Source organism: Camellia sinensis, chromosome 12 (genome assembly GCF_055761805.1).
Source record: "Camellia sinensis isolate YWXY chromosome 12, ASM5576180v1, whole genome shotgun sequence".
Lineage (NCBI taxonomy): Eukaryota > Viridiplantae > Streptophyta > Magnoliopsida > Ericales > Theaceae > Camellia > Camellia sinensis.
In genome coordinates, this window is record NC_138972.1 from 19,285,346 (window position 1) to 19,312,292 (window position 26,947).

At 36.0% G+C, this 26,947-nt stretch overlaps 1 protein-coding gene across 1 annotated transcript; it reads right to left on the reverse strand.

Annotated features, from left to right (window-relative positions):
* Positions 1 to 21,087: 21,087 nt before the first annotated feature.
* LOC114301984 (11 kDa late embryogenesis abundant protein) lies at positions 21,088 to 25,609 on the reverse strand. The gene is made up of 2 exons (XM_028246951.2): positions 25,502 to 25,609; positions 21,088 to 21,444 (listed from the first exon to the last, which is right to left on the reverse strand). The coding sequence occupies exons 1-2, from the start codon at positions 25,607 to 25,609 to the stop codon at positions 21,088 to 21,090; spliced, it is 465 nt and encodes a 154-aa protein (XP_028102752.2).
* Between the last annotated feature and the right edge of the window lie 1,338 nt (positions 25,610 to 26,947).

Sequence of the window (26,947 nt, forward strand, 5' to 3'; positions counted from 1 at the left end):
TTTGTAATTTCTCTTTTTTCTTATATAGTACTGTTGGTAGATTTTTCAGTGAGCATGTTGACGCTCACCCTTACATTACAGGTTTTTATATGTACTATATTTTTATATTAATGTTATTCTCTTGATATTACTCAAAAAAAAAACCTGACATTACAGGTTTGGACGGGGGACGCTTTCTTTCTGTTCACGGGTTTATAACCTTACTTGTTTTGGCTTAAGCCCATTTTATGATTGTAATGCTCATCATTTTATTTGGGTCTGTATTATGGAACTAGTTCATCTGTTGTTGTATGATAAAAAAAAATTTAGCTGACTTTTTATAATTGGGATTTTTTTAAATTGGAATTAAAAAGTTTGTTTGAATTAACTTTTTTGACTTTTAAATAAAATAATTATGATTTGAATGTGACATTTTATTTTATTAATTTTTTTATCTTATTTTATTTTTTAGCGGCTAATTTAACCCCAACCATGATTGCCCGAACCATTATTGTCATTCATATGGGTTGGGAGGTGTATGTATTGATGGGAACCTGGGGTCACAGCAGCAATCTGCTGTGAGCTCGTAAAGGTTTTCTTCAACTCTTTTTTGATTATTTGAATCGTTCATATTATAGAATTTGTTGAATAGATCATCCATGAAAAAAATCAAATTGATTAGAAATCTATAACTTTATAACAAGAGCACATTTGTTTTTAAAAAGTTGACATTATCTTGATAATTTTTGTAAAACAATTTGTATCTGATCATGGTGTTACAGATTTCTGATTAACTTGATTTTTCCATGGATGATAAATTCAACGAACCCTACAATATGAACGGTTCAGATCATTGAGAAAGACTCGGAAAAAGCTCCCACGGGCTCACATCAGCCCCAGGTCCATGTATGATTGTAGGATGATTCATGAGGGAAATGGAATCGTAATTGGTTAACCAAAATTAGATAGTTTTGTCATACTTTTTGGATAATTGGTTAACCACTTATCTCTTTTATTCATATGTGTGATCTCCATGTCTCATCAAGTTCTCCTTTTGGGGTTTAGAAAATTGGGGCTTGACAATTTTCATATTTCTATATGATTAAAAAAATAATAATTAACAAATATAATTTTTATATAGAAAATTTAAGCAATATGATGTAGAGGAGGCATGTTTGTTGTTAAATTTTTTACGTTGTTTCTGAAATCTTCCTTGTTAAATTGTTGTTAATATGTTCATTTTTTGAAATTTTGAGATTTGGATTTAAATGAAATTGGAAACGGTTTTAATTTTACACTACTCACATACCATATGCAAGTTTTGATACCACAAAATATTATAATAAAATCGTTTTATGTCATAATTTAATGGATCATAAATAAACACATTTAAAACATAACCAAAGACATATTTATAACTAAAGCCTACTTTGTACATGAGTGTAAGTCCAATCTATGCTCGGATGTGAATCCAGCCACGCACAAATTTTTTTTTTCATGAAACTAGTTTTAAATTTTTTAGAAAGTTATCCATAAAATGAATTTACAACAATATTTGCACTAATGAATAGTTTATTTAATTTTTAATTTATTCTCTATTTTTGTGTGCAAATAAAAATTATGCCCCAATGCAACTAACAACTGTGTCGGTGCAAGTGCATAGTACAAATTTAATTATGTTATTTTTTCAAAATAATGTAAATTTTTATTTATTTTAATTATTTTTAATTTTTAAATTTGTATATCTAATATTAATCTTAATTTACAAATATTATAATTATCTTTTTAATGATATCAATTTTATAAAATTCAGATTTTTATATTAAAATTTATGTATAATTTATGAAAATTAAAAAAAAAGTAAAAAACAAAAAAAAAAAGAGACGGGAGAGAGAATAAGTGAAATAATAGAGAGAGAGAGAGAGAAGAAGAAGAAGAAGAAGAAGAAGAAGAAGAAGAAAAGAGAGTGAAACGATGGAAGAGACGAAAAAAAAAAAAAAAGGTAGTGAAATGATGAAAAGAAAGACAAAAAGGAGAAATTGTGTAGTTAGGTGTGTAAAAATGGTTTGGCTTGTCCCGGTGTCTGATTTAGCGAGTTCCCGTAGAAAATCATCGAGCCAGGCTAAGGTGGTCCACTCGTGCAAAATCTCAGCCTAGGCCTAAGCCTAGGACCAGGGAGTACTCGGGCCTCAAGGGGGCTATCGAGTGGGCCTAGGCCGAGCCCGACTATTTATTTATTTATTTTTTACCAAAATAACTTGAAAATACATTGGGCTTTAGACAGGTCGGGCCTTGGAGCGGGTCTTGAGTGGGCCAGTGGGTTGGGTTTCGAGCCCGGCCAATTGAGGGGCTTCGAGCTGGGCTTAGGCTTGGGTAGGCCTAGCTGGGTCGAGCCGCAAGCGGGTTTTAGATGGACCGTGGGCCGGTGGACCGATTTACACCCCTAGGTGTAGTGTAGCGCTCGTGAGTAATTAGTTGTTTTTTTTTTTTTCATTTGGAATGTAATTTCAAATTTGTTGTCACTAATAGATAAATAATTTCCCAAAGAATGTTGATATGAAATTTCTTCAAAAGAATAATTGTTTAATGAGCCCTTCATATTTTTTATTTTTTTCTCAATTTACACTATAATTTTTAGGCCCCGTTTGGAAATTGACTATTTAAATTAATTTTTTGACTTTTTAAAGAAAATATGAGCAAAAAAATAAAAAGAATTGTAACAACCACCTCCTTGCTTATTTAATTAATCATGTTTAATTGTTTGACTTGCATTTACTTATGTGCTTATGTGATAATATGTGTCATATGTGATATGAGTTATATGATTTATTTTGTAATGTGTGTAGAAAACATGTATATGAACATGTCTGAATCAGAAAATTATAAGGTTAGAATTAAATATTTGGATGGGTGATTTGAGCCTAATTCACATTAATATGATTAATTTTAGTTTAATTTAAATTAGGTTTTGAAGGATTAATTAATGTATGATTAGGTTTGATTTAATTTGGTTAGTGAGGTTCATTGGCATTACTTTAAAATTAATCAAGCTTAATTAAGGTTAGTGACCTAATGGACTTCCTAATTCTAGTCATCATCAATTTATAAGGTGAAGAAGAGTTTAGAGAGAGAGAGAGAGAGATTGAGTGGGTATTGTAGAAACTTCATCTTAGAGAGAGAGAGAGAGAGAGAGAGAGAGAGAGAGAGAGAGAGAAAGAGAGAGAGTGAGAAGAGCTCCAAGGAAGAAAAGCTCAAGAAATTATAGGGAGCTAAGTGTTGAAGCTTGATTCTCCATAGATTCATCATCTCAAGGTAGGATCTCCACCAAAATTTCTTGAATTAGAAGCATCTACACTCATGATCCTTTGAAATTTAAGTTTAATTATGAAGAATTCATGTTTAATTAAAAGTTTTATGGTGTAATTTGAATTAGAAAACATGCATGTACATCATAAAGAAGAATTGAGAGGAATTAGTTCATAATCTTGACATGGCATCAAATCATGACATTCATGTTCACAAACTAATTTTCTTGCATGGTTCCTAAAATTTGAAAAGAATTTTCCATGGAAATTGATTTTGGAACCCTTAAATGTATGCTTTATGGTTTTAACATTTAACTCAAGATTTTTGTCTCCTTAATTAGAAATTTGGATTTTGTTTCAAGGCTATGTTTTGAATGTGATGACAGAAATTCAAGTTCAAGGTTGTTTCTTAAGAATTTTTGAGTTCTAATGCATGAATTTGGAGCCTATTTTTGAAAAGACTGAGTTTCAAGCTTGAAGGTGTTTTTCGGACAACTTTGAACCTAGAATCACATGTGTGGCGTGAAGCCCTATACGTGCAGAACAGCCTCCCCTACTTCATGTCGCTAGTACTTTAATTGCACATGCGGTGATGGTTCTGCACGTGCGGCCATGACCTCCGTACGTGCGGTTTTTAGGACAGATTGCTGTTTTGTTTTCCTTTTATTTTTCTGATGCATGGGCCTTCATTTGCATGTTTCAATTGCATTTTTAAAACTCATTTGCATATCATGATTAAGAAAAAGATTTAAGGAACAATTAGAAACGACTTAATGAACACGTGGCAAACGTTCCGAATAAGTTTAAGAACCGATTAAACAAATCGAATATGTTTTGAGAAATTGTACTTGGTATTTTGTATAAGTTATACGCCATGTTCTGACCAATCTGTGTGAGAAGCCATTTGTGAGTAATAACTTAATAAAGCTATGTTTGTTTAAAAGTATTTTCTAAATTACAAGTTATGTTATGTTTCTGAACTATAATTTATGTAAATGAATAAACGATTATCCTTTTCTAAAATGTATTCGTGGCATCCTTTATCATCTGTTTCTATTATTAGAGATCTCTATCAGTTCCAACTCTTGGAACTATCTGTCTAACCTTCATGGTTATCTGTTTTGATTATGTATGACCATCTGTTTTATCTGTTCTGGTCTGATATGACTATTTGTTTTGTGACACCCCCACTTTTGGGCATCATATTTTAATATAAATAATTCAACATGGTTAAGTATTAAGTTCAAATATAACAGTTAAAGAAGTACGTTCCAAAACTTAATCTCATTACAACCCCAAATGTTTGATTTCTTACACAATTCTTCGGATATCGTTACATTAATACATAAAATTTCATCAAAATAGATAAGAATGTGGGCAAGACAAGCCTTAATGGCCAGGCTAAGACGGATCTAAGTGAACCATGGTTGAATTTCGATATCTTCAACAAAACCTTTCCCTAGATTTTCTCTTTCTTCTTCACCTGGCATGAAATGCTGTGAGCTGCAAAGCCCAATAGGATACAAGAAACCCAAAAACTAGCCACTTCTTACAATTTGAAAACTTATGCAATAATAACACAGTGGAGTTATTTAACAACATTTTAAAATATACAATCATCATAAAAAAGATAACAGTGTAGCGAGAACAACTTATATATATAGACATAATTCATCACGAATATATTCACAATGCAAATGACCGGTTATCATAGAGTTCATAGCATAATCTCAATTAATTGTAAATTTGGTGAACCTACGGTGACTCCCCATGGAGTGCCATACTCAGGGACTATTCTGCACCTCCTTTTGATCCCGAGGCACTAGACCTAAGGATGTTACATGCTGAGTTAGATACTCTGGGCGTATCATCAGTAGTCCGTCTCAAGAGAATCAGCCTTCCAGAGGTACTCCCTCTGTGTGAAACCCACACTGCCACCCTTATCCCAAAATCAACTCCGTGAGGTCAGAATACGATTCGAGCCATATCAAGGCTTCACAAGCTAAATAATCACATTTCCTTAGAACCAGAGCGCACCCTGTACCAACAAAACATCGGCATACCTTTTCCTTGTATTCATCTGCGTATATATGGTCCAAAACCACCCATTTCATTTTCCCTATATTACGGTTATAACAGCTCTTGATGAAAATACACATATCATGATTCATTCCAACTGATCAAGCGTTTTTAAGTGCATGCAAGACAAAATATGTAAAAACGAGGCAATACACATAAAAATATAGAAATGAAAGTAAATAATATTTAAAAATTTTGATTTTTGGTGGAGTTATAGATTGTCAATTTGGGAACATTTTTGAAGATGGGCTCAAAGTCATTGGGCTACTGGAAGATGTCCAAATAAATTAAAAATAGTAGGTAGCTCCAGATTCACTAACTTGATTTCAGATACTGAATAGTTTCCAGCAAACTGTCATCTCAAATAAAAATATTGAAATGATAGTAAATAATATTAAAAAATTTTGATTTTTGGTGGAGTTATAGATTATCAAGTTGGGAACATTTTTGAAGAGGGCTCGAAGTCATTTGGTCACTAGAAGATGTCCAAACAAGTTAAAATTAATAGGTAGCTCTAGATTCGTTGCATTTTCAAAAAACAGACATATCTCTCTCAATGCTTAATAAAAAATTATGAAACCAACGGCATTTGAAAGGTAACTTAAAAACCTAACTTTTCCAATTTGAATCGCTTAGAAATTCATTTTGTAGAATAAATGGTGACTTGGTAAAGTCAGCATTGTTGCTGCCTCCAAAAAGCAATGAAATTAAAAAAATGTGTTTTGGCCACGAAATGTTGTCAAATAATTTTTCCGATATTCAAGCACCATGAAAACATATTAGACCAACTCCAGTAGCTTCAGATTTTCAAGAGAGTAAATAAGTGATTTATTCATGGTTTTGAAGTGAAAACAGATTCAGATTGTTTTGCATTCATTTTCCAAAACTTAAAGAAGTGGAGTATTTCTAAGTATCCTACCTTAGTGAAGCTTTGAAGTCCTTTCAAGTGATGAGTCCTTCTTCTCCTTCGTTCGTCATTCTTCATCTTTTTTCTTTCTCTCCCTCTCTACTCTCTAGCTCCAGCAGAAAATTTTAAGTGGGGAGTTGGGGAAGCTTGTGTTACATTTATAGACCAAAATGAGAGGGAGAGCTTGGAGAAAAGGCATGGTAAAAGAGTCCTTGCATGCATGGCCATTGGGGGGTTGTCTACCCAACAAGCACACCCATGACAACCCATTTCTTCACTCAAAATATGGTGAGGCAAGTAGTGGTGAATCATTTTCGCAGTGTTTAATGAAAATTGGAAGTCTAGGCCTAAATTGTCAGGTTTCCTTCTTATCCATTAGTCTAGCTGATTCAAAGGATGCATTGGAGGCAGAGTTTAGTGAAGCAGAAATTTGGGTAGCCATTCAAGTTTGCGATGGAAATAAGGCCCCAGGGCCAGATGGTTTCAATCTGTCTTTCATTCAAAAATGCTAGTCTATAATGAAATGTGAGTTTATTCAATTTTTCCAAGAATTTCACAGTAATGAGAAGATGGCTAAAGAGCTAAATAGCTCCTTCATCACTTTGATTCCCAAAAAGGAAAACCCCACTGATTTGAGTGAATATAGACCTATTAGTTTGGTTAGCTCAATTTATAAAGTGTTGGCTAAAGTACTATCTAGATGGCTAAGACAAGTGCTACCTAAACTTATAGGGGAAGTTTAGACTGCTTTCCTTGGAAATAGATCTATTCTTGATGGAGTTTTAATTGCAAATGAAGTAGTGGATTGCTAGAGAAAGACAAAGAAAAAAGGAATCATTGTTAAATTCAATTTTAAGAAGGCATATGATTCAGTTAATTGGGAATTTTTGTTATCAATGATGGTAAACTTTGGTTTTGGTGAAAAATGGGTGGGGTGGATTAAGTTGTATATTTCTACATCAAGGATTTCAATGCTTGTTAATGGGTCATCCACTGCAGAATTTTCTCCTTAGAAGGGGTTAAGACAAGGTGAGCCACTCTCACCTTTCCTTTTTAATATAGTGGCTAAAGGTTTAAATCTCTTACTAGAGAAAGCAAAAGAAAGGGGGCAGATAAGAGGAGCTTCAGTTGGACCTAATGAGCTAAAAATTTCTCATTTACAATTTGCAAATGACACCATAATTTTTTGTGAAGCTGAATGGGAGAAAATCGTTATGATTAAAAGAAAACTAAGGTGCTTCACTGTAACATCAGGTCTAAATATAAATTTTGATGAAAGTATTGTTTGTGGGATAGGTGTGGAAGAGGTGGTGGTCAAGGAGTTTGCCAAAAAGCTCAATTGCCTTAGTCAAAGATTACCACTTACTTATATTGGCTTACCTTTAAGGGCAAACCCAAAGAGAAGAAGTACATGGCAACCTCTGGTGGAAAAGTTTAAGAAGAAGTTAGCATCATGAAAGAGGAGGTTCTTGTCCTTTGCTGGTAGATTGACCCTAATTAGATCAGTCTTGTCAAGTCTACCTATGTTCTTTCTATCATTATTTAAAATGCCTATGGGAATTGCTAAAACAATTGAGAGGATCAAATCTAACTTCTTGTGGGGAGGTTCTCAGATTAGAAGGAAAGTTCATCTAGTAAGTTAGAATGAGGTATGCAAAAGTAAAGCCTAAGGTGGGTTGGGTGTGAGAAACTTGAGTTATTGTTAATGTTTGTTTATTGTTATGGTGGAGGTATGGTAGAGAGCAAAAGTCATTATGGAAACATGTGGTCTGTACCAGATATGATGGATTTGGGGGAAGGTAGATCCCAATAGCAGTGGAATTTGATATGGTGTCTAGTGTGTGGAAGGGTATTGTATCCTCTGTTTCATCAAATCCTGTTGTGGCTAGGTTGTTTGCACAAAATTTCAAGATTATCATAGGGAATGGAGAGAGGATTCATTTTTGGACTGATAGGTGGTTTAATAGTAGAAGTCTGAGGAATGAGTTTCCTAGATTGTTCAGTCTCTCAATGGGGAAGGAAGGCTCATTGCAGTTTTTCTATCAAAGAAAAGGGCAAGATAGAGATTGTAAGCTGGAGTTTAGAAGACCACTCTTAGCTTGGGAGGAGGAGGAGGTTCAAAGGCTTAATGTATTGTGATCAGAGGCACCTAATCTAAATCATACAGCTGAGGATGCCTGTTCATGGATGGCAAACAGTTTAGGTGTGTTGTCTATCGCTTTGGTATGGAAAAGTGTGGAGTCAGTGAAAGGGCCAATGCTCAACATGTCAAAGTTTATGTGGAAAAATTCAGCACCTTCAAAGGTTCAGTTCTTCAGTTGTTTAGCTTAGAGAGGGAGAATAAAGTCTGTAGATTTTATGCATAGGATTGGAGTATTGAATGACAATGTAAGTTCTCTGTGTGTTTTGTAAGGTAGAGGTGGAAACAACAAATCATGTGTTGCTGTTATGCCCTTTGGTCTGGAATTCATGGTCTGATTTGGTGAATTGGTGGGATGTAAAATGGGTAACACTAGGATCTGTAAGTTCTCTTTGTGTGTTTTGTTGCAATGGTGGTCTGGTATGAAATGAAGGGAGAAGGAGTTGGAGATTTGGAAGGTTGTCCCTTTGGCAATGCTGTGGTCTGTATGGAAACTAAGGAATGAATGTTTATTTGCAAAATGTCATGCTGATCTAGCAGAAATGGGGGAGCTGGTGAAAGTTAGAATTGCTTTATAGGTTGAGTCTAGTATGAAGGGGGTGAATTACTAAGTGCATGATGTTGCAAACCTCAAGCAGGTGAGATGTCAAAGTTTGCTGGTGTATTGCTTCTACTGGGAGGTTGTGACTGTTATGTGGCTGGCTGGTTTTTTATTTCTGTTTTCCTGTTTTTTTGTCTTTGTTTTGGTTTGGATTGGTTTCTCGCCAGTCCGTAGGTCTAGTGCTAGCATATGATTGTACTTCCTCATTAGTGTCAACCTAGTTGGGATTGTGGAGTGATAGTTATGATGCTTTTTGCACTTCCGTCATTTATTGATGTAAGTTGATGTGTGTATTTGCTTGCTTTTCATCAATAAAGTTTCCCTTCTTCTTTCCTGATAAAAAATAAAAATAAAAAAAATTCTTCCTAACTATTTGCTACGTAGGTCATAAATGGGCTACTCCAAGTAGTTGGAAAGCTTGGCTTCTGCTTGTTTTTAGTCAGCTCTTTGAACTATGGATTTGCTGCTTCTTTCCTCCTAGTTTTGGTTGCTCTTCCATGTGGGCTATACATGGGTTTTTATTTGTTTTCTTCTTTGCTTTATTCCCTATCCCATGCGGGCTGTACATGGACCCCTTTTTGTCTCCTATTCAAACCCCCCATATATCTGTAGTATGTGGTGATCACCCATATCATGATTGAACAGGTAGGATTTTTATTTACTTATTTATTTATATTTTTCTTCATTTTTGGCTCATTTAGAGGATAGTTTAGTTGTCTTGTTAGATTGGTTTGGTTGATGACTCTGTTGGCTAATCTTTGCTGCCTTATTCGTCATTTGTTGTGGCTATTTGGGCCTCCACTAGCCTCTTTTTCTCAAGACTGCTTTAGAGATATTTTCTATGTTTGTTTTTTGGTTAGTTTTGTTAATGTCTAGATCATTCTTTCTTAGTTTGTTGGTGTCTTTGTTTTCTTTTATTTCTTCTTTTGCTTAGTTAGGCAGGGTATGGGGCATGCCCCTTGTAAATCTATACATTTGGTTGGTATATTTTATGACTTATTTACCTAAATTTATTTATTTTTTTTACCGAATATCAAATTTGATGTTTTATCAAATAACTAGATTGAATGGAATGTAAATAAGCAACTCAACAACACATTTTTATATTAGTTAAATTATGAATTTTTTTAAATATAATAAAAAAGAAAGAAAAGATGACGTTTTATAAATGTCACCATATTCAAATAAATGGTGACTTTTTGAAGAAAAACACCACTGTATCTCGTCATATGGTGTCATCAGTTATCAAAGAATTATTTTATTGGATGGCATAATATATTGATATCTATAAAACGTCATGTAGACGTGCCCGAGAACTCTCCGGCTCCTTGCGCGAAATGGGCGCGAAAACCGTTTTGTTCATTAGCTACTACAGTTCGGACTCAATGTCACGGTTCTGAATCTGATCTCGCAAAGTGCAATGCAAGACCAATAAATCACCAAAGAGTCCAAATCCGGCAAATCATTTTGGAAAACTGATTTTTAATAAAGAAGTGCCAAACATGGACTGCTTTGCCAGATACAGAGTCGCCACCTAAATGTTTTATTTTAAGGGAATGTAAGAAACCCTGACTCGTGCCTAAGGCCACGTGCCCGTCATCACCAAAGTTGCCTCGGCTCGGGAACTTGGGTACGAGAGGGGAAGGTCATGCAATGAGCACCCCCGCTCGCCCGATCAAAGATCGGCCTTTACTAACATGATATCTTGTTTTTGAAAACACATGTTCTTAATCCGATTTATTAGCTAGAATTACTATGTGATACTCACAGCATACAAGTATAGACTAGATCGCCTAAGTTGGAACAAAATATCTCATGTTTGTTTGTTTGAAAATGGTTTGAAGATGCTACTCGCAAGTAGGCTAAGACGTGGATTTGCCACCCTCGAGTGGGCTTTAGAAAACATGATTTTGCCACTCTCAAGTGGGCTTAAAAACTCGCATTTCGATGAATTGTTCCAATTCAAGCAATCCAACCTTCACCCATAGGCATCCAGGCAGTTATATCATTTAAGCAGTTAGCCTCATAGTAAGCATGCTATCATGGCAACACTCACACATGCAAGATGCTAAAGCGTGAAAGCTTACCTACTACTCCGAGCCAAAACAATAACTAGTTAGTAATCAATGCATGATCCTAGCTATGTTAAGATGGCTAATGCAATACATGCAAAATGCAACTAAGATAGGCTCGGCTATTCTAAGATGGCATATGAGATGTAACTTGATAACATGTTGTTGAACACGTATTCAAGTAAATGTATTCAAATATAATGCGGTTAGTATGATGCACCGAGCCCGGTGCATGCAAGATAGATGAATGGATGCACGCATGCGAGCATAGGAATGCTAATTGAAATATGACCTAGAACTAACCATCGTAAGTGGTTAAGTAAAAAGGAGAAAGACATGGGGTTGGAAGACATTCACACACACACACACTTATTACAAAATTCGCCCTCTCGATGGAGGGTCCGAATGAATAATGCAAACCAACTAAATAATCAACTACCCTAGCTAATTAATTATTACAAAACTCTTAACTAATTAAGCAAATTAACTAAGTTACAAAACAGTTAAAGCGGCCTCAAGAGGAGGGACAAATGCATGCTCGATCGACCTCACTCAGAAATCCGTTGCCATGCCTCATGTTGCCTCTGTTTGCACTGTTTTTCACCTCCGAAAACTGTACAAACCTTTGTGATGCTCCTGAACCACCTCATGGAGACTCTGAGATGCCATCGGCTAAGGGAAAGGGGTCATCGACCACTTTTGAAGATATCGGCCAAATACTGTTAGCCGATCGGCACTGTAGATAGCCGATCGGCCATCTCGTCCTACAAACTGCTCCTTTTGCTGCAGCAGAGGACAAACAAGGGCATGTCAATACATTTGCAAGATAATGTTGTGCAACTACACCCCTCATCATGTTTGGAACTTAAAGGAGTGTAGTGTTTGACTCTCGAGCCATCAATCATGCATTTCGATGCATGATGGCCAAAGAGGCCGAATTGCACAATTCAATATGGAATGAATGCACAAAAACACACAAATGCCTCACAGTCTATCATGTTGGATCAAGAGTGTCGGCGACCAAGGATTGAGGCACGTTTCGTCACTTCAAGTACGAAACGTCCCTCGGTCCTCGTGTTTGGTTTGACACCCCAAACCAAACACGATGCAATGCATGCAACACAAGCATGCCAAATGTAATATGACTCAGATATGCACACAAAGCTAAGGTAACAAACATGCCAAATGCAATGCAACCTAAACAAGCATGTGACAAAATGCAAACTAGCAAGCATGCAGAATGCAACCTAAACATACAAACATGCATGGCATGCAAAGATGGACAAGCATGCAAATGTCATGCAACTCAAGCATGCAAGCATGATGTAAAGCAGCAACTTTGAACAACATGGTAAATGGACTTAAACTAAAGATGGATAGACCTCAGTCATGCCCAAAATCAGTGGCCAAAGTGATGAATTGGAAGCATGAAAGCACATACAAACATGTACACACTTAGGTTCATAAACAAGGCAACACGACACCAACTGTTAAGAGCACTTAAAGAGTGGAAAGTATGAACATGCGACAAGCATTATGAGCTCTGAAATCATGCATGGAATGGTGCCAAACCATCCAAACTACACAAGTATGGCATGCAAGAGGCTCAAAACTTGAAGATAACAAAGAGACTTACACTAGGCTATGCAAAACATGAAGCCAATGGCTTAAGCAAACCAAAACAGTCTTAAAGCATATCAAAGTGAGTCTAAAACATGCATGGACCAAGGCCAAAACAAGCTAGAACAAAAGTCCAAAAGGCATGAGGCATGCAAGGCTAACAAGGGGTGTTATACTACAGCTATTAAGATCAAACATGGCATGACTTAACCAATGAAAATCAGAATTATGGCATGTCAAAATAAGCCCCAAAACCCACTTAGATGGCATCCCAAAGACCTAAACATGGAGGCATGCACAATGACCCACTCTTAAGGCATAAAACTCAAGCCCCCCAATGCATGGAAAAGGTGACAAATGTGAATGCATGGCCACACTATATGGACTGAAATCTCATATGAAATGATGCCAAATCATGAAAATGATCCAAGCAATGCATGTTAATGACTTGGACACTCAAGGCTAACAAGCTAGATTGAACCAAGGCTATACAAAACAGTGCATGCATGACTAAAACAACACCAAACAAAGCTTAAACATGGTAAAACATGACTAAAAGTTCCTTTGAGTTGAGCCAAAATATGCAAGCATGATGGTCCAAATGCATGATACATGTTAAGGCAAATGAGAGGATTGCAAGACAAGTGCATGATGCATGTAAGGGGCTATCGAACCAACTTAAAACAGAGGTATAGCATGGCCAAATAACACCAAATACTTGCTGAAATGGAGCCAAAACATGCTAAGCAAACATGCTACCATTATAAGCCATTTATACTAGCATGTGAGACACAAGGGGAGGGGGGTGTCCCTCTCCTATTTAAGACTCCAAAACCACCTTTCCACCATTGAAAATCCTCTGGATTTCAGTGGTGAGAAGGTCAAAATAAGAAGGTCCCAAAGCCCAAAAAGAAAGGCACAAAACAAGGCCAAACAAGGCCTAAGAGGGGTTAGACAACCCCCAATACAAAAGTGACCTTAAACAATCATCTTAAGCATACAAAATCAGAACTTATTGTAGTTTAGAGTTAAGCTTAAAACAGCATGCAAGTATAGCCAAAAGCTTAAGCAAGAATGAGGTATTAAAAGGTAGTTTACTCACCCTTGAAGAACACCTTCAAGAACACAACTCCAGCAACTTTCTCTGACCAAAACCACTCCAAGAACTCTAAAACCAACTCCTAAGGACCTTAGCAACCAAAGGATGGTGTTCTACTAGGTGCTCTAGTGCAAAAGTATGAACAAAATGCACTTTCAAGCACAAACTCACACAAATATAGAGAGAGAGGGAGGAATATAGAGAGAGAGATATAGAACTTCTATATGCAATTTTCAGAACCTCTGGAAAGGGAGGGGAGGCTCTCTTCTTATAGAATTTCAATTCTCAAGCTTGTTCAACAAGCTTGAGTCTTGAAACAAATCTCTCTATATAGGATGAGAATTATGCCCACCAGCTGTCACAGCTGGCAGAAAATATCTGCAAAAAGCAGATGGAAAGGTCTCGATTAAAAAATATGGCCGATCAACCAAAATAAATGCCGACCGACCAAAAAGAGTGTTGACCGGCCAACACTTATGGCCGATGGCAAGAAAACAAGGCCGATGGCATCAAGTGTAGACGCGCCCGTGGGCCTCACTACAGTTCGGACTCAATTTGTGTCACGGTTCTTAATCTGAACCAAAGAGTCCAAATCCGACAAATCGTTCTGAGAAAAACAAATTTTGAAAGAAGTGCCAAACATGGACTGCTTTGCCAGATACAGAGTCGCCACCTAAATATTTTTTTATGGGGGAATTTAGGAAACCCTGACTCGGTGCCAAAGGCCACGTGTCCGTCATCACCAAAGTTGCCTCGGCTCGGGAACTTGGGTACGATTGGGGAAGGTCAGCTATGAGCACCCCCTCTCGCCTGATCAAAGATCGGCCTCTACTAACCGTGATATCTTGTTTTGAAAGCATTATGTGTTCTTATTCCAGTTATTAGCCTAGAATTACTATGTTATGCGCACAGCAAACAAGTATAGACCAAATCGCCTAAATTGGAACAAAACATTTCATGTTTGTTTTGAAAATGGTTTGCTACTCACAAGTAGGCTAAAATGCAGGTTTTGCCACCCTCAAGTGGGCTTTTAGAAAAGATGGTTTTGCCACTATCTAGTTGGCTTAAAACTCACAGTTTTAATGCATTATTCCAATTTAGATAATTCAACCTCCATCCACAGGCATTCAAGCAGTTATATCACATAAGCAAGTAGCCTCATCGTAAGTATGCTGTCATGGCAACACTCACACGCATGCAAGGATGCTAAAACATAAACACTCACCGAGTACTCCAAGCCAAAACAGAAACTAGTTAGTAATCATATGCATGATCCTAGTTCATGTTAAGATGGCTAATGCAACACATGTAAGATGCAGCTACAATAGGCTCGGCTAATCTATGGATGGCATATGATGATGCTGAAACTAACACGTATTCAACTTGGAATAAAATACAATGTAGTTAGTATGATGTGCCGAGCCCGGTGCATGCAAGACAAATGTATGGATGCACGCATGCATAGCATAAGGTATGCTAATTTAAATATGATCTAATACTAACCATCAAAAGCAGGTAAGTAAAAGGGAGAAAGAAGTGGGGGTTGGAAGACATGCACACACGCACCCACACTTATTACAAATTCGCCCTCGCTCGGAGGGATCGAAAGAATAATACAAATTAATTAACCTACAAGTTAATTAAATATTACAAACCCTTAACTAATTAACAAATTAATTAAGCTATTTAAAGCAGTAAAATGGCCTCGGGAAGAGGGATGCATGTAAGCTTGGATTGGCTTTGCCCGGAAATCCATTGCCACGCACAAGTTGCCTCTGCTTTGACTGTTCTGCTTGTCTGAAAATTGCACAACTCCCAAGGTTGCTTCTCTGAGTGCTGTGGAGCACCACCGGCCAAGTGGGAATACCACCGGCCCTGGAGAATGGTCACCGGCCGCAAACTTATGCTCTCGGCCAAACATGTTTTGCCGGTCGGCACCCAAAACTGCCGGCCGGCCAATTCTTCCTGCTGAAACCTGCAGCTGACAGCAGCAGAGGGCAAAGCATGGCATGGCAATGCATTTCAAGTAAATGTATGCACCACCACATCCCTTATCATGTTTGTGACTCAAAGGGGTATGGTGCTCGATTCTCGGACCACCAATCGCGCATTTCAATGCGTGATGGCCCAAAGAGTCAAAGTGTGCATTTTAATGTCAAATGTAATGCATACAAACACATAAGGAACCCAACCTCAATCATGGTGATTCAAGAGGCAAGGCATGCATGCCAAATGCAACCTAAACATGTGAGCTAAATATGCAATATGAGCATGCTAGCAAGTAATGTACATTAGGCACACAACCTAAGCAAACAAGCATGTAAGGCATGAAGCAATGTAACAACATTTGAGCAACATGCAAAAGGTGGACTCAGACTAATTTGGGCAGCTCTCAAATAAGCCCAAAACAGTGGTCAAATGCTATGGAAATGAGGGCGAATGTTCATACAAACATGCATGCACACATGGTCCAACACTTAAGCACAAAGTAGCAACTTTTAAACACATTTAAAAGAGACTATTATGAACAAATGGCAAGCACATTAAACTCTGAAAAATACATGAGGGATGATGCCAAGTCAACCTATCAATGCAAGCAAGGCATGCAATTATGTTCAAAACTCAAGGCAAGCCAAGGGGCTTAAACCATGGCTATATGAAGCAAGTCCCAAAGGGCTGAGGGGACTCAAAATAGTTCCAATGTAGGTTGAGACAAGGCCCAAAACACACTTAGATGGCATCTAAATGGCCTACACAAGGAAGCATACACAAGGGTCGAAACATGGGGCATGAAACACCAACCTTTTAAAGCATTAAAGAGGCATCAAATTCAAGCATACAAGCATAGAGAAAGGACTGAAATATCATAGCTAATGGTGCCAAACCACTGAAATGATGCAAATGGAGCATGGTAGAGGAGCCAACACTCAAAGCATACAAGCTAGATTGCATGGTAGCTATACAAAGCAAGTCATGGATGATCCAAACAACCAAAATCAGACCTAAATCATGCCAAAATATGCATAAAAGCTTCACAAAGCTAAGCCAAAATCATGCTAGAAACAAGTCTCAAAGCACAAAGCATGTTAAGGCAATTTCATGGCATTACAAGACAAGTATGCTAAGCATGCATGGTGTGTCTAAACCAACTTAAAACAGTGCTATATCATGGCAAAATAAGCACAAATACTACTTAATACATGGCCAACATGAGTTCAAAAATGGTGCTCACACATGAGGCTTAAAATGACAAGTTTTGAAGACAACAAGGAGAGGGGATGGCCCTCTCCTTCTTAGGACCTCAAACCACCATCCTCACCACTAAAATCCCTCAAGATTTCAGTGGTGAGGAGGCCCAAACAAGGTGGTCCCGAAACTCACCAAAAATAGCACAAAATGGGGCCAAACAAGGTCTAAGAGGGGGTAAACGACCCCAAACACAAAAGTGGTCTTAATGAAGTATCTTAAACACAAAAAAAAGAACTTTTTTATGTTATACACAAAGCCCAAATCCGAAATAAAGACAGGCTAAAAGGGTGTGCAAAAACGGGGAATAAAGAGGGTAAGAAGTTACCTTTGAAGACCAGCAAGAACCAGCAGCCTTTAGGTCTCAAAAACTAGTCCTCAACCTCTGAAAACAAGCTCTAAGAACCTCCAAGTGATGATGGAAGTGTGTGGCTATGAAGTGGTGTGCAATAGGCCAAGAACAAGGCCCTTTTGGACCCTCTATAACCCACCCAAATGTAGAGAGAGAGGGAGATATAGAGAGGGAGTGATATATATGTGATATATATCTGATTTTTTCAACCCCTAAAATGGAAGGAGAGGCTCTCCTTTTATAGAGAAACCAATGGGGCAAAGCTTCTCTTGGAAGCTTTGAGCAAAAAGGCCAAGCTTCTCTTAGAAGCTTGGATCAAAAGGGCCAAGCTTCTTGGAGAAGCTAGGCAAAGGGGTCAAGAGGTTCAAGCTTCTTCAAGAAGCTTAAAAAAGGGTCAAGCTTCTTGGAGAAGCTAAAAAAGGTCAAGCTTCTTGGAGAAGCTAAAAAAAGGTCAAGCTTCTTGGAGAAGCTAAAAAAGGGTCCAGCTTCTTGGAGAAGCTAAAAAAAAGGTCAAGCCTCTTGGAGAAGCTAAAAAAAGGTCAAGCTTCTTGAAGAAGCTAAAAAAAAGGTCAAGCTTCTTGGAGAAGCTAAAAAGGGTTCAAAAAGGTCAAGCTTCTTGGAGAAGCTAAAAAAGGATCAAGCTTCTTGGAGAAGCTAAAAAAAGGTTCAAAAGGGTCAAGCTCCCTCAAGAAAAGGTCTCGGTCAGGACAAGTGGCCGATTGATCAAAAACGGTGGCCGGCCGACCAAACACAATGCCGACCGACCATCAATAGTGCCGACCGGCCATCACCAATGGCCAGTGGCAAGGAAACAAGGCCGGTGGCCTCAAGCCATGGCCGGTGAGGTGTGGGGATGTCTCACAAGCCATTCCCTGCCCTCCAAAGCAAAACACAAGTGTTTGGTGCAAAACCAGACACAAAACAGTCAAGTCGAGAGATCCTGAGGCAGGGCGCGTAGTCGAGACCTCCGGGAACTCAAGACGAACACGAACAGGGATGATCACCGAGTATTCAAATAGTGACGTCCAAGTCTTGAGGACGGTCAAAAATGGGGTGTCTACATCAAGCCTTAGCCGATGGGTTGAGGGGATGGCCAACAAGCCACCCTCTTCCCTTAGAAGCAAAACCAAAAGTCCTTGGTCCACAACCAAGCACAAAACAGACAAGTCGAGAGATCTTGAGGCAAGACGCGCGGCTGAGACCTCCGGAAACTCAAAATGAACACGAGCATGGATGATCATCGAGTGTTCAAACGATGACGTCCAAGTCTTGAGGACGGTCAAAAATGGGGTGTCTACACATCACTATAACTATCTAGTGATGTTTATAAACACCTTAGACTCAAGACTATAATTATCTAGTTACGTTTATAAAACACATTAAACTCAAGACGATAGCAGCATCAGCAACGTAAACTATAAACGTTGGTATAACCTTTGACGTTGCTTTTACAGCTTATAGTGGCGTTTTTTAAAAGCCGATAAAGACATTTTTTCCTACAGTGACATATAAGAGTTTATAGTCCATGCAACATATAAAAGTTTTAGAGACTAAATGTTTTGGTCTCTAAAAGTGAAAATTTTGTTGCAAAAGATATTTAGGAATCAATTTCTATCGTCGTGAGGATAGTCGCTAAAAGGTCGTCCCGAAAAGTCAAAAATAAGACTTTGAACGACAAAATTTTAAAAATGTCACTAATACATAGACTTTTAGGGACAAAATAATTTGGTTTCAAAATGATTTATTTTTTTAGACAAAAAAATTGGTCTCAAAAGGATAATAATTCATTACTAATGTCCAACTTTTGTTACTAAAAATATAATTACGACACTTTTCGCAACAAAAATATTTAGTTCCTAAAAAATAATTTTGTCCCTAAATTTTTATAGTGCCAAGATCGTCAACTTTCATAATTTTCACAAACAATAATATAATACGAAAAATAAAACATACTAGGATATGTTATGCAAAACCTTCAAGTGATATAAAGTTGATTGAACAAAGAATTAAATGTACATTTATAAGTAGAAAATAAGCCAGTTTCTTAATATAATTATAACTCTACTTACCCATCAAAATAAAACACTTAAAAAAACCATTCTTTTAAGATAGTAACTTGTGATTTACAATATAAAACCACAATTTTATCAAATCTATAATTCACACGTGTCATGTTATATCATGTGAATCACTATAATGACTAAATAAATAAAATTAGTGTTACATTACGTCCTTAATTTTTTTTTGATCAGCAAAATAAAACTTTATTGATGAAAAAAATACAATACATGCAAAAATACATTAACAAAGCAGGGAATTGCACTGAGCATCAAAGTTAACCTCAACAATCCTAACTAGGTTGGCATCGCAAAGGAAGCAAAATCATTTGCTAGCACTTGACCCAAGATTGGTGAGAAACCAATCAAAAGCAACCAACAGAAGAAAGAACAAAAAAACAGAACAAAAGCAGCAATACATCAACAGCACCAATACACCAAAGCATTGTCACACCTGAGACCAAGAAATAACTTTGGGCCAAGAAAAAGCAACAATCAGCATGTCAGCAGCTCATATCAGCAGCACACACCAGGATAGTAGCCTCATAACAGCACCACCAAGAGTAGCCTTATAACAGTAGCTCAAATCAGCATCACACACCAACAACCAGCACCAACATACTTAGCAGCAATTCAGAAGGGGGGGGGGAAGCAAGGGAGAGGCTGTTTACTTTGTTCATGGATAACTTACCAAACATGATGGATCCTAAAGGACTATTTCAGTTTTTCACCAAATTTGGAGTAGTGAAAGATATGTTCATTCCAAACAAGAGAAGGAAAACGTCAAACTCACGATTTGGTTTTGTCAGATTTGATTGTCTGGTTGTAGCAAGAATCGCAGTTCAAAAAGCTAATGGGATTTGGATTGATGATAAAGTTTTAACAGTCAAAGATATAGAGTATGGGAAAGACGATGTTGTGGTGAAAAATCCAACGCATGACCAGACAATTATAAGCAGAGCACCTAGTGCTGGCGGAAGGAAGGATCAAGGGTCAGATGGTAAGTTGAGGTCATACGCGGATATGGTGAAAGGGAAGGAATCATTAGCATCAAAGCCAAGGAGATTGGCAATGGGTGGCTTAACGAAAGTTTAGTCATTAGACTGAAACCAGAATTCGTTAATTTTAGTGTGAAGGAGGAATTGGAAGCAATAGTGATCAAGAATGTCATGATTAGGGAAGGAGGTGGCCGAACTGTTGTGCTAACTTTTAGTTCAAAAGAGGACAAGATTAAGCAGATGCTGGTGATCAATTAATTTTCATTCATTTATAAATTTTCCAATAAAATTAAACGATAACAGTAAGTAAACTGCAGGGACCTCATATCATATCCTTGTACATTTATTCAGCCAACTAAGCACAAAATCATCAAACTCTTAAGGCTTCAAAAACAGAAACACAAACCATTAAACACACAAGATCATGCACGTAGAGTGGGGCTATGGACAAAACCATGTGAATCATCTAATTATATGCACCGCCAGTGCCATAACCAGAGGTTGGGGCACCACCACGGTCACCAACCCCAGCATTGGTGTTATGCATCGGGTTCAAGCTAGCCCCAATAATGTCAACATCTAAAGGGTATACATCATCAGTGCTTCTAGCGTTCAAACCAATTGCAGTAGTGTTAGCCCCCCCCAACTGGGTTCTCAGTAGCAGCACCAATGTCAGCCCCAAGAGGGTACTGTGACCCGACCATGCCCCCCTCAGTCATGTTGCTGGTGCCATGATGACTGGTACCATATCCATATCCAGCAGACATGTTTGGACCACTAGTAGAGTAATTTTCCATCCCCATTCCCCCACCAGTGGTGTAACTTTGGGTCCCACCACCGACTCTGGTAGTGGCTGCAGCTGATTGTCGCGCGGTGGCATTGTGCTCGTGCGCCTCCTGCTTGTTGGACTCAGCTTGATTGATTTTGTCTTCTTTTCTCTGCATGGCCATGTCCTTTTGCATTGGGTCATGTGCACTCACCCTCTCCACCTACATCATCAATCATCAGTCATCAATGCAGATTAAATAAAAACCCAGTCATTGAATTGTTAACTTGTGTACATGGTATAACAACTAACCAAGTAAATCACAGAGCAAGCATGAACATGCTTCAGATTTAGAAGCCCGAATATCTGGATTGTGCTAAACATATAAAGTTCCCAATTTCATCTTCTTCTTCTGGGTGCTTCTTTTTTATTTTTTTATTTTTATATAAAAAAAAGCAATAAGAATCCAAACAATTTAAAACTTATTTTTCAGTAAATTTATTGCAAAGTGGTTTTCTAAAATGTCCAATATTTGGCTTACATCTTCTATGCAAAAATGTTCTATTTATAAGATCTTCTAAAGTGTTATTTTAAAGATCCAATAATGCATACTTATTGAATCTTTTGAGACAATTATAGATTCTGGGAGGTAATTCTAATTGGTCAATAAAAATATATTTCAATGCTATTAATTGGAAGCCATGTTGTGTTCCACTAGTTGATTATTAATTTTTTTTAATGTTCTTTTATGAAAATTCATGTTTTTTTTTTCTCTTTAACACAACTTCACTAATGATTATTAGTCTTTTACTAACAACATGATGCCTTTGCAGTTTTATTTCAATTTTTAGACACTTCGATAATTGAGGGACAATTTGACGAATGAATAAAAAAATTAGCAATTTTGAATAGTTTTACAAATGAAAACATTTATTAATCAATTTTGAATCTGCAGGCTATTAAACAAATAAATAAATAAATAAAAGTATTTTTCTGAGGCACTCACAAAAGAAAAATAATTTTACAGACTCAATGATGTGAAAGAGATGATTGATTTAAAAAGATATAAGAAATAGTTGTCTTACATCATCAGATTTGAAAGTGGATCTAACTTTTGAGTTAGAGTAGCGCTACTCTTTACAAAATTGTGTGAATCCATTTAGATGAGCAACCTGCACCTGACACCAACTATCTCAAGTGTTGTTCTCTCTTTCAATTTGGAGAAAAATTACTTCAACAATTTGTTTAAAATTTAAAATTTACATTATAAATTTAAAAACAATGCAAATCTACACCCAAAATAAATTCCTAAATTTTAAATGATGAAAATACTTTATTTATATTTTTAATAAGATAACAAATTTATCCATTCGAAACCGCGTACAAGGAAATTCCGAACACTCGTACAAGGAAATTCCGAACACTTTTTGAGTAACTTCCATAGCAGTAACATTTGTTTTGGAAAAGGTAGTTCCATAAAATAATTAAAAAAAAATTTGTTCATTCTTATTTTTAAAGTCTGAAAAATAAATTGAGACTGATCCAAAATATATCTAAAAAAAATATTGACACCACCCAAAATTGTGTGCACCACTATTTTGGATCAATAAAAATTTATATTTTGTTTACATACTTTGAAATTGTGTGAAAAAATCGGAGTCAAAATAATTATGCACTCAATATATAGTTACGATAAATTGGTGATGCATTAGATATGCTTTTTTTGGTTCAATTTCTATCAAGTTCAAATCTTAACTTCAGAATTTGTGGGACCACTAAGAATACAAATCATTCATTTTATAAAGTTTTATGTGTATATATTTTATATAAAAAATTAGATCAATTCGATTTGTAATAATTTCATCTTATCACATTTGTTTTTTTTTTCTTTCCTTAAATAGTATATCATACTTGTCAATTCTTTTTGTAGACTAACGTATTAGTGAATATTGCATATATATATATATATATTAAATGTTATAATTAGATTTTAGCATATTAGGATACTTTCATAACTTTCTTGTTGCCCACACTTACATTGCCTATATACAGGCCTCTTCATTGCATTGTAAGATACACACAATATTAAATATACACGTAATATAATATATATTTTTTCTCTTTTAGATATTGTAACATAGTATTCGATCTAGGTTAACTGCTTAATAATTCCGCTTCATCGGCGTGTGGCAACAACCTTGCCTTGGTCACTCACCGGATCTCAACTTATCCGGCTACCATATTTTATTTTCAGTATCGCTTTATAATGATCTCTTTCTCTATCCACTAGTTTATTCCTATCCCAACTATCTCTATCATTTTTGTTTTGAAGGAGAGAAAAAGAACATTATATTATATGTATATTGTGTATCTTATAATACAATGAAGAGTCCTATATATCATGTATATATTCAATATTGTGTGTATCTTACAATATAATGAAAATGCCTATATATAGGCAAGGTAAAGGTAGACAACAAGAAAAATATGTGTGTGTCAAGGAAGTTGCTATTTTAGTAGGTCTTTTTAGTTTTTGGCTATTTTAAAGATTAAAATATTTGTGTGTGGAAGGATAGTAGGAATTTTTTTGTAATTAGATGTGATGTTTGTGAGGGAAAAAGTGAAATGATTATGAATTTGATGTGACATTTTGTCTTATTGACTATTTTAGCATATTTTGTCATTTTGTGAATTTAGCCCAAAAAGCTAAAAAAAGCCTTTGCCAAATGTAAATATCATAAAGCTAATTATGACATTTTGGAGTTGTTTCGGGTGTCCTAAATAACTGTATTTTTTGTCTTTTTGGACTAAAAAATTGAGGAAAAAAATTTAGATGTTTGGGTTAACTTTTTGACTTTTTATGGAAAAATGTGTATTAAAAAATTGTATAAATTAGTGTGTAGAGGAAAATTAGGATTGGGAGTTGTGCCATAATTTTGGACTTTTGGTAAATAGTGATAACTTTTTAACTTTTTAAGTAACTTTTTAACTTTTTGACTTTTTTTAGGATTGCCAAACTTGGCCTTAATATCTATAAAATAAAGCAAGACAGTTTTTGAATCTTCAACATATTTTTGTCCTAATAGGACATGTTGATGGCTCAGATCAACTCAAGTTATAAAACAATGTCTGAGATATGTTTTTCAAAAAATATCTTACATGTACATTTTCTACTTTTCCGCTTCTCTCTCTTACTTTTTTTCTTTTCTCACACATCCTTCCATGATCCTATGATCCCACCTTCCTTCCTCTTTTCTTTTTATTTTTTTATTTTCTCCCATTTTTATTTTTCTCTCTATTTGTTCATTTTTTTTTATTTTCTCCTTTTTGTTCAATATATTTTACACACATTTCCATACAATGTATGTATGCCCGTAATACACTAGGACATTACGGGCATACATACAATTTCCATACAATTATATAAGCAAAAAAAAAATATTGTATGTATGCCCGTGAAAATTGTATGTATGTCAAGCACATCTATCTATCTAGTTATATATTATATAAGCAAAAGTGAATTTTTGTGAGGAGCTTTGTGAGAACTCCAAAATTTTATAATAAATTTGTGAATTTGTATAATTAAAAAATAAATTTAAATAATATTGGGATTACAATTACATTATAATCCTAACATTATTTACACCGTGTCTTCAGGCACAAGTATATGCTAGTATATATATATATATAGTGAAAATAATATATATACAATATTCACTAACAAAACATAAGAAAATAAAAAATTATGATTATCAAATCATCTTATTTTATTATTAATTTTTTTGGAGAGGTGAATGATATATGATTTGATCAGTAATATAAAAAATTATGGTTAAATTTCAGAGAACTTGACAAATCCGTAGTAGATATTACGGATCTGTCAAGTTCTCTAAAATTCAACCCTAATTTTTTTTTTTTATATAGATATGGTGAAATCACCATATATTGTTACCATAAACTGATCATGCATTCAACTTACATAAATTAATTCAATGAAACGTGCACTCCACAGCATATTGCACACGCGTGCACCCATACCATGGTTAATCTGTGACGCTCATGAGACTAATCCATAGAAATTTTAGTTTGTCACTTGAATGTAAAGGACAATTTGACAATAAGGTTGGTTTTGTAAAATATTTTTGGCGAAATAAACGAAGCCTAAAATATATCAGATTAGACTTGATATGGTAGTAGCTTGGCATATAGATCATTTAATATTTATTTTTCTTTTAATAAAAGCATGCCATGAGCATATTTAAACAGAAGAAAAAAAAAACCTTTTCTTGTATGGTGGCCTTGGTCTTGTCCAAGCCAGCCTTGGCAGAGGCGGCAACATTGGCCGCCGTCTCCTTGGCGGACGCTGCTGCATTCTTTGCTGCCTGCATTTTCAGACTCTCTTTCTCTTTCTCTGCAATTCCTAATCTCAATTCTTAAAAATCAACACACTTTCGATCAATTCAATGGCAAAGACATTGGTGGTGGACCAACTTTAAATACACCTACCTAGATGATTTAGTGCAGGCTTACCACGTCACGTGGCACCAAAACTAGACACGTGTTGGTGGACATTGGGACATCTGTGCAAACATGTGACGTCGGTGCAGGATCTTGTTGGGATTGGGAGGTAACTGTTTGTTTTCCATATTTGGTAATAATTTAGAGAAATATGTGATATTATTTATCGGATCTAACTTTTGTAGAGCACATCATGGATTGGGCAGTGCTGTTCATGTTCACAAGTTCATTATAGATCCTATTTTAATGATGTAAATTGTTTGGCCTTGTTTGGTTTTTGAAATTTTAATGAAAAAATAAAAATTAATTTCATAAAAGTAAATATCAAAAAACAATTTATTTCTAGTCTCTGAAAATATAAAATAATGTAAAAATGATAAATGTTTTTTTGAAAAAATTTCTAAAACAAATTTTGAAAACCAAATCAAACATGGTCTTTATTTTGTCGAGACCATTGTATATATCATCATTAATAAATAAAAAATAGTCAATCCAACAATCGCAATTTATTCAATTTATTACATCTGCCTTCTAAAAATTGAACGATCAATGTGTTTTTAAAAAGAAATTATCAATTTTTTGTTTGTTTGTTTGTTTATAACAAGTGCAATAAATTGAATAAGTGATGTGTGTGTGCTAAAATTTTACCACACAACTAAATTTTGATCTTCCTCCTGGAATTTATGGGAACAAAGCCGTAGAGCATGCAGTCTAGATCCATGCCTGAAAAAGTGAGCAGAATAACTAACTTGTTTGCTTGTCAAACGGGAATTTCGGGAATAAAGCCGTAGAGGACTCAACCTAGATCCAAGTATGAGAAAGTGAGTAGAATGACTAATCCAATTGCTTATCAACCGGGAGGACACTCCGATAATAAAGTTAGTAAACAAATCTCTCAAGATCATTCGGCATTGTAACTAGAATGCTTAAACAAACCCATGGGGTGCCTCTGATATATAGAGTGTTCTATCTCTCATAGTGATCATCCTCATGTTAAACTCTTATACCTTTTAAGAATAACAAATCACCTAGGATTCCCTCTGCCCTAGTTAAATTAAGATTAACCTCTCAAAACAGTCTCATGTTATCCAATCTAGGAGCCAACACCTGCCAAGACTCTTGTTCTTCACCGTTTATCTTGACCCTGATGTGGATCATCCCTACATCTCGGCTAATGCCGCGTGGTACCTCAGCTTGAGGACCTTGCT

Coding starts and splice junctions, on each gene's coding strand:
- LOC114301984 (XM_028246951.2), bottom strand. CDS start 25,609: ATGCAGGCAGCAAAGAATGCAGCAGCGTCCGCCAAGGAGACGGCGGCC. Junction 21,445..25,501: donor AGGCCACCATACAAGAAAAG/GTTTTTTTTTTC, acceptor TTGATGATGTAG/GTGGAGAGGGTGAGTGCACA.